This window comes from Camelina sativa, chromosome 5 (genome assembly GCF_030686135.1).
Source record: "Camelina sativa cultivar CO46 ecotype springtype chromosome 5, ASM3068613v1".
In the NCBI taxonomy this organism is placed as follows: domain Eukaryota; kingdom Viridiplantae; phylum Streptophyta; class Magnoliopsida; order Brassicales; family Brassicaceae; genus Camelina; species Camelina sativa.
In genome coordinates, this window is record NC_141884.1 from 11,131,893 (window position 1) to 11,145,667 (window position 13,775).

Below are 13,775 nucleotides of genomic sequence, written 5' to 3' on the forward strand. Positions count from 1 at the left end.
AACTCAAAAACTAAATTTTCTTAAATTGACCAACATTTGTTACATTTATTGCTATAAAATCTTAACAACATCTATACATTCCGATTTTTCCAAAAACAACTCTATCCATTAAAGTTTTAACCCATTAAATCTCCAAAACTATTTTTATGGATGCTAGAATCTCTCAAATTTAAATGATATACAACAGATTTTCCATAACAAAAATTTATAATATCCATAATTATATTAACATTAATAAATTTCCTAAACCGAAATTCCAATTATAAAATGTCACATTAAATATGTTGAAAACCTCCCATATAATTTGGTTTATTTTTTATTTTTTGAGCAATTACGATAAAAATAAAATATTTCTATTAATTATCATAAACTATATATATTGACATGCACTACAACAAAAACGGTATTTGACGTCGGTCATTAGTGACTTTAACGTCATTTTCAAACTGACTTTAAAGTAATAACATCGGTTTAAAAACCGTCGTAACATTACGTGACGTTAAGTATATTAACTTCAGTTTATAAAATGACGCTTACTTTTGCGTCGGATTAATTAGCGTCGGTTTTAGTAATCTTAGCAACGATTTTCTTCCGACGTGTTCTCACTTGTAAACCGACGTGTATTTGTTTTTTTTGTTTCTTCTCCAGATTGTTTATGCTCATCAGTATATATAACTCAAATCTAAATGTTATTTGAAAAAATAACTCAAATTTCAAAAAGAACTCAAATAAAAGCTCCCTTAATTAAATAAATCTGTTTTACATAGAATATAAATGTCACTTTAACAGTTACACACATATGCCATCTTATTATCCATGTATCTCGCAATTCTCCTCTTCAGTTATTTGCTTTTGTTCTGGCCTGGAATCATATACAAATACCAGACTTATATAAATATTATAAAAATTAATTAGTATACTATAATGAAAATGATGTGATGTGATTCTTACATGGTCGTTTGATACAATAGATGAAGAGTGTCAAATGCTGCTGGATGAAACATGTTGTTAACCTCTATATCTCCCTTCCTGCTCTTGCACAAGATAATTCTAAATTCAGCTCAACAAATGAAGTCAAGCAAAAAAATCAGTTCATCATTTAGAGGAAGCTGAAATACAAAACCAAAGACTTATCATATAACTCCAATGGCTAGATAAATTGTTCAGATTTTGGCAGTTTAAAGATTACTACAGGGAATAGCCATTACCTCTTCAGGATCAACCATATTTTGGAAAAGAAACCGGAAGTAGTACTAATCCAACTGTAACATCTCTACCTCTTGCATCAGTTGCCAATCCTGATCAATCGTCCACACCTTTTTCCAAACTAAAAATTGACTTATTCTCCAACAGTCTAAGGCCCTAAGTTAACATTCTGCAATCTCTTCTCACACTTTGTAAACAATCTCAAAACCATATACTAGTATCTTGATTAAAGAAAAAGCTACAATCTCTTGTTATTCACACCTATTGTAGCTTATGCTATAACTCATATGCCCCTGTGACATGTAAAACAAAACATATACGTAGTTGCTCTTCTTGATGAGCAACCAAAAACATCATTGCCAAAACTAGAGGGTAAATCAACCAAATTAAAACATTGGAACAAGTCCACGATGCTCCTTGAAGATCCTCAAAGATTATACTCTCAAGTCTCAACTTATTGAAGTCGTGGAAAACAAAAACTTGAGGCAGTCTTGGCTTAAATCAACTCCTTTTTCTAAATCGATATTGACAGTGAAAATTGAGCAACCAAGCTTCTCTTAGAATCAGGTCAATCTGTGACTTAATCTCTGGCCAGTTCCTCTGTACCAATTGAGAGCCAACAAAATTGATCGATGCATTCAAACACTAACATTTCAATTTTCCGCATAAACTATCACGATTCTAATCAATGTTCGAAAACCTAACGAAGAACATCTCCGATCAAGTTCCAAGTTAGAATCGATACCTGAGTTGGCGGATTCAAGATGAGAGGATGCTTGATCCGTCACAGAGAGCATCAATTTTAGATCTACTTCTCCGCCTCTGAGCTTGAATCCAAATTGATTGAAATCAGAGCTCCATATACCATAGCGAGGAGAAGCTTAGACGAAGAACTCGTAAATGGAAGAGATGAGAAACAATCGAAAGCTCATAAAATTATGTTAATGGAAGAAATCATTTTTTTTAATCTTTTAGATAAATGACACAAAACAAAATGTCGGTTTCTTAAGTGACGCAAAATTCCTTCCTAATCGAAAATTTTAAGTCGGTTTATCAACTGACGTTAATATACCGACGTTATCCAGCGTCTTTTTTTGTAGTGATGGAAAATTATAAACTATAAAAATATGCTAATTTGGTAAAACAATTAACATAATTAAACTTGATAAAAAAAAATTATTTTGATTAATATTTTTTATGCAAAAACTTATTTTGATTTTGGTGAGATGGGTTGGCATTAATCCCATATAGGGAGTTAAGTGGAATTGTTTTTTTAAAACACTTTTATAGCATGAAATAAATGTATTACTAGATTATACATATACCTTAAAACCTTGAAAACACTACAAAAATCCTATATTTTGAATACTTATATCAAATACCTGTAAAATTTTATATTTTTAAAATTAATAAAATAATAATAAAATAACAAATAAATACAAGATAAATTTTAAAATTTTAAAATTAAAAATATTGTCCCGCAGTGTACCGCGGGTTAAATCCTAGTAATAATGATAACGTCAAACTTCTCTAAACAAGTCTGCCTTTTGATTCAACTAATTCTACAACTTATATTTTAAACAATTGTACATATCCAATATCAAATTCTAACTCATCTTGATCTATCTCATAATTATCTCATGAATTATTTAATAATTTAAGTCTTATAAAATACAACTATAAATAGTTTTCGGCACAAGAAGCCATCAACCATAGAAAAAAATACCTAAGATACAGAGATCTAAAGGTTAAAAAAAAGTCATACAGTATTTTTTAGCATGAATTCTTTATGTTTTGCTTATGTCTTGTGTTTGGTTTTGTTAATTTATGTATCTGATTTTGATCTTTAGAAAATATTTGGATTATGGCAAGTTCCCTTGAGACAAGTGAATCATCACGGCGTGGAGGTCTTTCAAGAAACAAAGGCAAATCGACTGCTGCAACAGGGATCAACACTGAAGGAAAGGTATTTATGTTTTATATATATATATATTTTTATTGAAATTCAATGCATATATGATGAACTGTATTAAAACAAAACATGATTATTGAGTATGTATATATTATAGTATGTGTGGAAGGAAAGACATTGTCAAATTATGCTTGAACTCGTTATTACGGAGCTAAGATCAAATGACCACTCTAGTAGAATGTCGAATGTTGCTGGTAAAAAAAGAGTTGAAAACAAATTATTTGAGTTGACTGGAGAGAAGGTTGTTTGGGATAGTGAGATTAAGAGCAAAATCGAGTACTTGCATAAGCTTTGGCAAACTAGTAGGCAACTGATGGAACGCACTGGTGTTGCTGTTGATCCATCTACTGGACAAATAATTATGTCAACATCTTGGTGGAATGATCGAATTTTTGTAAGTCTCTTTGTTATCATTTATAATAATTATTAGTCCAGTAGATGGATCAACAGCGACACCTGTGCGTTCCATCAATTGCCTACTAGTTTCAAGTACCCGAGTAGCATCTGGAGTAACCCCAAGATCATGAGGTCCTCGAGGAATGATGCCATAAACAACATGAAATGGGCTAAAATGAGTACTTCGATTAACTGCATGGTTGTGAGCAAACTCTGTTTTACACAACACTGTATCCCACGACTTAATGTTGGTACCAACCAAACAACGAAGCATATCTCCCAAAGAACGATTTGTAACTTCTGTCTGACCATCTGTTTGCGGATGATAAGCGAAGCTCATGTCAAGACTTGTACGCAACAAACGCCAAAGGGAACGCCAAAAGTGACTCAAGAACCGTGAATCTCTATCAGACACAATCGACAACGGCAAACCATGAAGACGATAAGTTTCTCGGAAAAATAATATAGCCACTTGAACAGCATCTGTCGTCTTCTTACAAGGAACAAAGTGTGCCATTTTAGAGAATCGATCCACAATGACAAAGATAGAATCATTGCCATGTTGAGTACGAGGGAGTCCTAACACAAAATCCATGCTTATATCCGTCCATGGTTGTGTCGGAATTGGCAATGATATATATAAACCGTTATTAGACGTAGAACGTTGACAAACCACACATCGTTCGACAAAACGGGCGACATCCCGACGTAAAGTGGGCCAAAAATATGACTTCGTTAACAAGTGTAGAGTTTGGTCCCGCCCAACATGACCCTCTTCATGAAATTCTCGAATGAGTTGTAGTCGTAAAATACACTCGGGCACACACAAGCGACGATAACAAAATATGAAACCATCTTGCAAAACAAATTCTGAACGAATCCCGGCTTGTAAATCTGCCCAAACCCGGCCAAAATAAGGGTCACTATGATATAAATCACACAACACAGCAAACCCGGGAACAAAAACCTGCAAAGTCGCTAGAAGATGACTTCGATGATTCAATGCATCAGCTACTTTGTTCATACGACCCGACTGGTGCTTGATGACAAACGTGAAGTGCTGTAAAAAGGCAATCCAGGAGGCATGACGTGCAGAAATCTTGTCTTGACTACCCAAATGTTTTAATGCATCATGGTCCGTGTAGAGAATAAATTCTTGATGAAAAAGATAATGGCGCCAATGCTTGATGGCTCGAGAACCAGCTATCTTCTCGCTAAAGCATTCAACAGGACGTCCGTGCTGACTCAAAACAACCCCAATGCCAAATTTACATGCATCACAATGCAGCTCGAAGACAACAGAAAAATCTGGTAAAGCCAATATTGGAGCTCAAGTCAACTTTTCTTTTATGAGTTCAAAAGCAATATTTGCTTCAGCATACCACACAAAGGTAGAACCCTTTAGACAATCCGTGAGCGGGGCTATAATATTACTAAAGTGATGAACAAAGCGACGATAAAACGATGCTAAACCATGGAAACTTCGAACATCATTTATAGTTGTTGGTGTAGGCCACGACCGTATTGCCTCAACTTTGCTTGGATCCATCTCTAATCCCTTGGCTGAGATAAGATAGCCTAAAAACATAACCTGCGGTGCTCCAAAAACACATTTATGTTGAGTGGCAAAGAAATTTTCACGCCTCAAAACACCAAGAACCTCCGCTAGATGTAATAAATGGCTGGCCAAATCATTGCTAAAAATCAAAATGTCATTAAAATAGACAACAACAAATTTACCAATGAAGGGACGTAAGGCTTGATTCATCACGTGCATAAACGTACTAGGAGCATTGGAGAGACCAAACGGTATAACCATCCATTCAAAGAGACCCTCTCGAGTTTTAAAAGCCGTCTTCCATTCGTCCCCAGGATTTATCCGAATTTGATGATAACCACTCTTTAAATCCAACTTGGAAAAAATAGAAGCGTGTTCAATCTGATCAAGTAAGTCATCAAGACAAGGAATCGGAAATCGATAACGCACCGTGATTTTGTTAATTACGCGGCTATTAACACACATTCTCCATGAACCGTATTTTTGGAATAAGCAAAGCCGGAACCACAATTGGACTTAAACTTTCACGAACATACCCTTTAGCCAAAGATCTTCCACTTGACGACGCAAATCCTCATGTTCTTGTGGACTCATACGGTAATGGGGTTGGTTAGAGAGTACAACATTTGGAACGAAGTCGATACGATGTTGGATGTCACGTAATGGTGGTAAATCACGAGGCAAATCAGTGGGAAAAACATCATTGAATTCTTGTAGCAAACCTTGGAAGGGCAAAGAAGGTTCAGAAGACTGCATGCTAGGGGTCGGAGTTGTTGGAGTTGTCACTAAAGCCCACACGGTATCTGTTTCAGATAACTGCGACTCAAAAGTTGCTTTAGGAACAAGCAACAAAGATGTCAACCCTTTAGATGTGGTGATAGCATCCTCAGCCACACAAGAAGGAAGTGAAGACTCAATATCTTCTTTAGAAGGGAGAAACATAACGGTGCGATCTTCAAAAGAGAAACTATAAGAGTTAGTACGTCCTTTATGGTGAACATCCCGATCAAACTGCCAAGGACGTCCTAATAAAATATGACAAGCATCCATTGGCAATATAGCACAAACAACCTCATCCTTGTAAGAACCGATAGAGAATGTCACCAAAGCTTGACGCGAGACGTTCATTTCATTCCCATTGTTTAACCATGCAAGCTTGAAAGGAGAATGATGTGGTTTGGTTTTAAGCCCAATTTACGAACTGCTTCACGAGAAATAACATTAGTGCAGCTCCCAGAGCCGATAATCAGCTTGCAAATTTTCCCATTAATAGTGCAGGTAGAACGAAATAATGCAGACCTTAACCATGATTCATTCAGAGCTTTTGGTAGCAAACAATTGCGACGAAGAACCAAACTAACACCTGTATCACCAGAAATTAGTTCCTCCATCTGATCTTGAGACTCGGAACCGGAATCATCAAACTGAGGTTCATCAGCAACTTCTATATCGTGGGCTAGCAAACCTCGTCGATTTTGGTTGGGACAAGCAGTCTATCGATGACCAGATTCACCACAACTATAACATCGCAAAGCACCTGTTCGTGGTTGGAGAGATGCAGCAATTGAATCTGACGGAAAGGTTGACTTTGGTAACGTAGAACGTGACGATGAAGAAGGGTCGGTGTTGGAAGCAACAGCAGTGTCTTCCAACAGCAGTGTCATTCGCAGCTTGTGGCAATAAATGAGACCAAGACGACGAAGACGTCCAAGGAGACTTGTATTGAAGCTTCATGCCCAACGCTCTTTGATGTGCTTCAGAAACAGAAGTGGGATTGAACTGTTGCAAAGGAATTTGGAGTTGAGTCCGAAGTCCACCAAGAAAACGAGAGACAAGCTGCTCCTCTGTCTCGACCAGTGTCGTACGAGCAACCATCTCAAAAAAATCAGAGGCGTATTCATCCACTGTTCTTGAGCCTTGACGCAAATTTTGAAGCTTCGTATATAATGTCCGCTCATAGTTATACGGGAGAAAGCTACGACGCATATGTTTCTTCATCTTCTCCCAAGAATCAATTTTTGATTTGCTGAAATTGCGACGAGATTCTTTGAGCTGAGTCCACCAAGCCATTGTTGGGATTTAAGTGAAAGAGAGTGATGAAGAAAAGAGTAATGAGAAATAGAGAAAAGTCGGCAATGAGAATAAGAAAAGATATGATTCCATAAGTGTGTGTTTTACAACATGTGACTACAAGTTTAAATAGGGAGGCCAACTAGGGCGACCTCCTTACCAAAATAGAAACAAGTGAAAGAGACATTAAGAGAGAGAGGGAAGTGTTCCCAAGCTTGATAGTGACGTCTCCTAAGTCAACTTGCCCACACGTGATCGGTTCTCTCTTCTCCCTAACGGCTCTAATAGAAGCTTCTCGATCACATGATGGGTTTTGATGGACTTCGTTCCTTCTCCTCTCCTTGTGTCCCTAAGAGGCTCGACCTTATCACAAGATTGTACGGACGTCCGTACCGTACGGCCAAGTCTAGAATGGTTCATGGTCAATACTCCCCCTCAAGCTTAGCCAAGTGAAACGGCTAAGCTTGGAACCCGTGAAGGATCACCTCGTTAAAAACCTCAACTTGGAAAACCGCATGGGACAAAACCAAGTTAAGGAAAAGAGTATGATCCCCACGGATTAGAGGAGTTTCTCATGGATGTGTGGGATCTACTAGCCCAAGTTTGCTGGAGATATATTCGCAAATCTGAGGACTAGTGGCCTTCGTGAAAATGTCCGCTAACTGATCCTTGCTTGGCGTGTAACAAGGTAGGACTACACCTTCCTCGATCTTTTCTCGCACTTTATGACAATCTACCTCGATATGTTTGGTTCTTTCATGGAAGACCGAGTTGGTTGCTATGTGTATTGCCGCCTTATTGTCACAAGGCATGGTGATTGGTTGCTCAGACTCCACTCCGAGATCTTTGAGGAGACCTTTGAGCCATGTGAGCTCGTTGGTGAGCTTCTTCATAGCCCTATATTCCGACTCGGCACTTGATTGAGATACAACCTTTTGTTTCTTCGACTTCCAGGTTACTAGGTTTCCTCCAACGAACGTGCAATACCCTGTCGTGGATCTCCTGTCAATTGTATCACCCGCGTAGTCATTGTCACAGTAACCAACAAGTTCAGTGTTATCATTCTTTCCCAGCTAGATGTCTCGCCCCGGACTGCCCTTGAGATAACATAGGATCCGCTCGAGTGTTTGCCAGTCAAAGTTCGTTGGAGCCTTCATGTGTTGGCTAACTTGGTTGACCAAATAGCATATGTCCGGCCTCGTGATCGTGAGATAGATAAGTTTGCCCACCAACCTACGGTAGCATCCCACATTTTCATATGGCTCGTGCGACTTGTTAACTGGAGCACCGGGTGTTGGCTTCTCCCCCTTTCGCTTGACCTGGTAACCTTCCTCAAGTGGCATCGACACCGGTTTGGCTCCCATCTTACCTGTCTCATGTAAAAGGTCAAGTGTATACTTCCTTTGAGAAAGAAACAATCTCTCCGGAGAGCGAGAGATTTCTATCCCAAGGAAGTATTTAAGTTCACCCAAATCTTTAATATCAAAAGTAGAGTTAAGAAGAGCCTTAGTGGTACAAATACCCTCCTTATCATCACTGGTGATAATAATGTCATCGACATAGACGAGAACGACGACTCGGCCACCGTTGGTGCAGAGAGTGAACAGCGTATGATCAGCCTCAGAGCGCTTGAAACCAGTCGTGCGTAGGGTAGAGCTGAGCTTGTGGTACCACGCCCTTGGAGATTGCTTGAGACCGTAGATTGCCTTGTGGAGCCGGAGAACTTTACCCGGAGCAACAATGTGCTTTAAACCCGATGGAGGATGCATGTAGACTTCCTCGGTCAGATCCCCCTGAAGAAAGGCGTTCTTGACGTCCATTTGACAGAGCTCCCAAGAGAGGTTAGTGGCCAAGGACAAGACGACCCGGACTGTATGGAGTTTGGCCACCGGAGCAAAGGTGTCCGTATAGTCAAGTCCATAGGTTTGAGTGAAGCCGCGTGCGACCAAGCGGGCTTTGTAGCGCTTAATCTCTCCAGTGCTAAGATATTTAATAGTGAATACCCAGCTAGATGTTAATAGTGAATACCCAGCTTTGTTATGAGAAATAGAGAAAAGTCGGCAATGGGAATAAGAAAATATATGATTCCATAAGTGTGTGTTTTACAACATGTGACTACAAGTTTAAATAGGGAGGCCAACTAGGGCGACCTCCTTACCAAAATAGAAACAAGTGAAAGAGACATTAAGAGAGAGAGGGAAGCGTTCCCAAGCTTGATAGTGACGTCTCCTAAGTCAACTTGCCCACACGTGATCGGTTCTCTCTTCTCCCTAACGGCTTTAATAGAAGCTTCTCGATCACATGATGGGCTTTAATGGACTTCGTTCCTTCTCCTCTCCTTGTGTCCCTAAGAGGCTCGGCCTTATCACAAGATTGTACGGACGTCCGTACCGTACGGCCAAGTCTAGAATGGTTCATGGTCAATAGCCATGGCCCGACCTTTGAACCTTTTTGCCACTAGCGAGAATCGATCACCATCAGGAACTTCTTAAAGTCCAACACCTCTTCCACAATGTTGAGCCAATCGATAAATTCTTCAGCTTTGGTCGTGCCAGAAAATTCTGGAATATCCAACTTAAAACCAGAATCCCATCTATGAGACCCATGGTTGTTGTGGACAACGATGTCGTCGTTGTTGTTACGATGACGGAGCTGACGTTGTTCATCTTGACGTACCGGAACAGCGAAGAGGTTTTCATGAAGATCCATGTCGTCCTTGTCAACTTCCGCTTGTCTCTCACGACGAACCCTTGGTTGATTCTGAAACACCGTCGTCAACGCAGCTTCGATGGTGTGTTGAAGAGCATTGTGCAAATTGTTCGTGAAGTTCTCCAAGGTTTCACGGAACTCAGTTTGGTGGTCTTCAATCGTAGGTTTGCGGGGAGCCATCGTCGAAGGAAGAACACACACACAGGACCAAACCTTGATTGAGGAATCAAAGTGTTGGAATCTGATGCCAACTGGAGTAGCGCAAGGATAGTAAAGCAAATTCGATTGTTTAGTCTCTGAATACCCAAACGAATAAGCATTCTTGAACTCGTTGAGAACCTCTGTTCTAGCCGAAGACAAGAGAGAAAGAGTTTTAAAGCTCTGTTTTTTATTAAATCAATGAAAGTTGTTTTACATTCAAAGAACCGATTCTCTTATATAGAGAATAATCAAAGATCTAACCCTTCTAAGAATTGTAAAGTTCCCATTATACTATAGCTAAAATTAAAGGAAAAATACCAATTTGTAATGTTAAAAATAGAAAACTGCAGAATAAAGTAAAAGGAAAATCATCAGCTAAGTCGGCACCGCCTTAACACCCTGCATGATAATCATAACTTAAATTTCTTAATTAAAAGCTAAAACAGACATAATGTGATTAAAAAGATAAACTGAAAATGATGTAAGTTTTATTGTTCCTTCCAAATCCGAACCGAAAACCAAAAAACAAAAATTGAGATCCAAACAAAATCAAAATACTGTATTGTTATCGATCCTTTCTTATCAAAGACTTGGTCGAGGTATTTTTTTTGTCGTGATCAAAATATATATTTTATACATATAGTTAATAATCCCCTATATAATAAAACAAAAGTACACAACTTTTTTTGTAGACTATATAATTTTTATAAGTTGGTTACAAAATAGGTTATAGATTAAATATAGATTGCTTACAAAAAAGGTTTTACATTAATTGGTCAATCCGTGGGCTATGAATTTGAATACACTTAAGAATATCCCAAAGAATTCTCTTAAAGAGAATATTCCAATGGTTTATACAATTTACAAAATAAAATCTTTAGTATTCCATTTATTGTTACAAAATATTTATTGTTAGGCATTAAAAAAAAAAATCTTGGCAATTTATTACACTTAAGAGATCTTACTGTGCAGTTAAAAATAAAATCTTACTTAAGCATAAATCATATTAAAACACTTTCACCAAACATGTTCAAAAATTAAAATAAAAACAAACAACAAATATAACCATTTCTCATACATTAAATTACAAAATTAACAATATAAAACTTACAAAATAGATGTTTTTTCAAGCTATCATATTTAGCATATAATTTTCTTGCATAATATTTTATCCAAAAAACTTTTAAAAACAATCATATAAATTATATTTTATTCTAAAATTATAATATAAATAAAAGAAATTTCAACCCGTGCTCTAGCACAGGTTCAAATCTAGTACATATCTATTTAAAATAGTAAAGAAAATATTCAAGTTAGTATATTATCTAAATAATATTTTCAAATCCAATCTTATAATATTATAATTATTTTTAGGTTTATTATTTTAAAACACCTAAACGTAAAACATTATTAGAAGTCTTGCGTATCATACAACATTTTATATAACAATGAAATCTTTGTTTGATCAAATTTTGTATTTAATGAGAGATTACAAATATTAATAGTTCTAGATAAAAATAGAAACTCAATTTTTATTAATAAATATTAAACGTCCTGTTTTTACAGAAAAACACAGGAAACAGAGTTATCTCAAGGAAACGAAATATATTTATTGCAATTTAGGAAATTTGGTATAGTCACTTTATAACGCATGATATATAATTAACTAATTGTTTGCCGAGTTTGTAATTGTACGTAATATCAAAATTATTTACCAAAAAAATAGAAATTTATGTGAACATAGGGAAGTTAAAAAGAAATTGTGTCGCTTGCTATGTTGAAGTAAACAAAACCACTCAAGGAACAAAAAAAACTTAAAACTCATAGTCTCAAACGTACGTACGGAACTGATAAAACTAAGAAGTTGAACCAAAAGCCAAAAGACAAAACGTCTGTGAATCTATCAAACTAATGTGAAAATTAGAGAAAGTAAAGGAAGGACGCAGAGTCCGATCCAAACACTAGACTTTGTAGCTGCGCTAAGTGGAGCTGGTGACGGTCCCATCTGATACTGTGGAGCACTCTTAACCGGTGAATCAGCCAACGGTGAACGTGACGAAGAAGAGCTTGGTGATCGGACCGGTCCAGGTACCGGAGCAGCGATGGGTCCTAATGAGGCCGGTAAGACATGGATTTGAAGCTTCTGTCCAAAGTCGCAGTGACTAGGAATTCCGCATATGAATTGTTGGAGTCCTGGCTTGGTTAGAACGATGGTATCAGACCCGGTCTCATATTTTGTTAGCGGGTTAGACGTTTCACACAGCTGAAAATCATTGTGAGTGACTTCAGTGACGTCATGGGAACCTTTAGTGTATTCGAAGACCAAAGAGTCTCCCACATGAAAAGTTTTTGAAGATGCCCATGCATCGTAATCAACGCTAATCGTCCATCCTTTGGAGTCACCCACTTTGTGAACGGTTCTTCCAATGGCACCTCCAAAAAGTGCAACAAGAATCAGCAAAGTAAAGAAGACGTTGCTTTTGATCAAAGCCATGATGAATTGTTGTTCGAAACAAGAGAATTAACCAGCAATTAAAGAAAACAACTTTGTAAGAGATTTTATGAAGTTTTGAGTTTGGGTTGGTGAGAAGTTAAGAGAGCGCTATGTTGTTTATATAGAGTTTAAAACAATCCTTTTCTCTTTAGGAATTGGGTTGACAAGTTTTATATGTTTTCTTAACCACAAAATATAATATATTTTGGACTAATTCCTATTTCCTAGTGATGTATTTGTTAAGGTCTTTTCTAATTGCCGTTTTCCATATAAAAAGATATATACAATATATCTTATATAATAAGGTAAGGTTTTCCAAAAATTTTGCATGAGAATGTGATATTTGGCATTTTACATAATTGACATATATCCAGTCATCCTTATTTTTATAATTTTGAATATAATCCAATTTCATTAAACAAAAATTAATAATTTAAAATTATATATTCAATTTCCTATCTTATATAATAAAGTAAGGTTTTCCTAAAACTTTGCATGAGAATGTGATATTTGACATTCAACATAATTGACATGTGTCCACGCATCCTTATTTTTATAATTTTGAATATAATCTAATTTCATTAAACAAAAATTAATAATTTAAAATTATATATTCAAAATCCTATAATTTGCATTAAAGTTTGTGTATAGGTTACAAATGGCTATAACCAAGTTTTTTAAAACATCTTAACTGTCGGTAAACCACATATATTACTTTTTAACAAATTTTAGATTGTATTTAAGGTTAACAAACAAAACATTCAAAATTATTGTCATGCATTAAAATGTTGACTTCATATTTGTTCATATTCATTTTTTTCAGTTTTTAAACAAACAAAAAAAATTTCCTATTGAACAATAAATAAAACACATTTTGTCATATACATTTAACTCACAATTTAATATAAAACTGAAAAAATGCAATTAAACCACAACTAAAACACACTCAATCATATAAGTTTAACTCATACTTTAATATAAAACTGAAAAAAATATTTCCAATTAAACCACAAATAAAATCCATTTAATCATATAAATTTAACTCACACTTTAATATAAAGCTAAGATAAAAAAAATATTATCTATTGTCCCTAAAACAAATATTCTCAAAATCAATCTATTCTCAAAAATATAATGATGGCACTGGCCAATGCATGTCAAATATGGAA

General features: G+C 36.3%; 1 protein-coding gene, 1 long non-coding RNA gene and 1 pseudogene across 8 annotated transcripts; all 3 read right to left on the minus strand.

Annotated features, from left to right (window-relative positions):
- Window positions 1-711: 711 nt before the first annotated feature.
- On the minus strand, window positions 712-2,271 carry LOC104786523 (uncharacterized). Of its 7 annotated transcripts, none has more exons than XR_015556681.1 (4): window positions 1,952-2,253; window positions 1,209-1,806; window positions 952-1,029; window positions 712-862 (listed from the first exon to the last, which is right to left on the minus strand). It is a non-coding gene; the product is annotated as an uncharacterized LOC104786523 (long non-coding RNA). The 7 variants fall into 7 exon arrangements; XR_015556684.1 differs by having other exon boundaries at window positions 1,209-1,327; window positions 1,952-2,235; XR_767540.3 differs by having other exon boundaries at window positions 952-1,109; window positions 1,952-2,235.
- Window positions 2,272-5,648: 3,377 nt separating this feature from the next.
- Window positions 5,649-6,260, minus strand: LOC147943557 (uncharacterized). Its single transcript, XM_087512274.1, has one exon. It carries the CDS (start codon window positions 6,258-6,260, stop codon window positions 5,649-5,651), a length of 612 nt encoding a protein of 203 aa, XP_087368400.1.
- A 5,551-nt stretch (window positions 6,261-11,811) lies between these two features.
- LOC104789132 (mavicyanin pseudogene) lies at window positions 11,812-12,816 on the minus strand (annotated as a pseudogene).
- Window positions 12,817-13,775: the final 959 nt, after the last annotated feature.

What these genes read in the sequence shown, in the direction of transcription:
- LOC147943557 (XM_087512274.1), bottom strand. Translation starts at nt 6,260, where the DNA reads ATGAACGTCTCGCGTCAAGCTTTGGTGACATTCTCTATCGGTTCTTAC.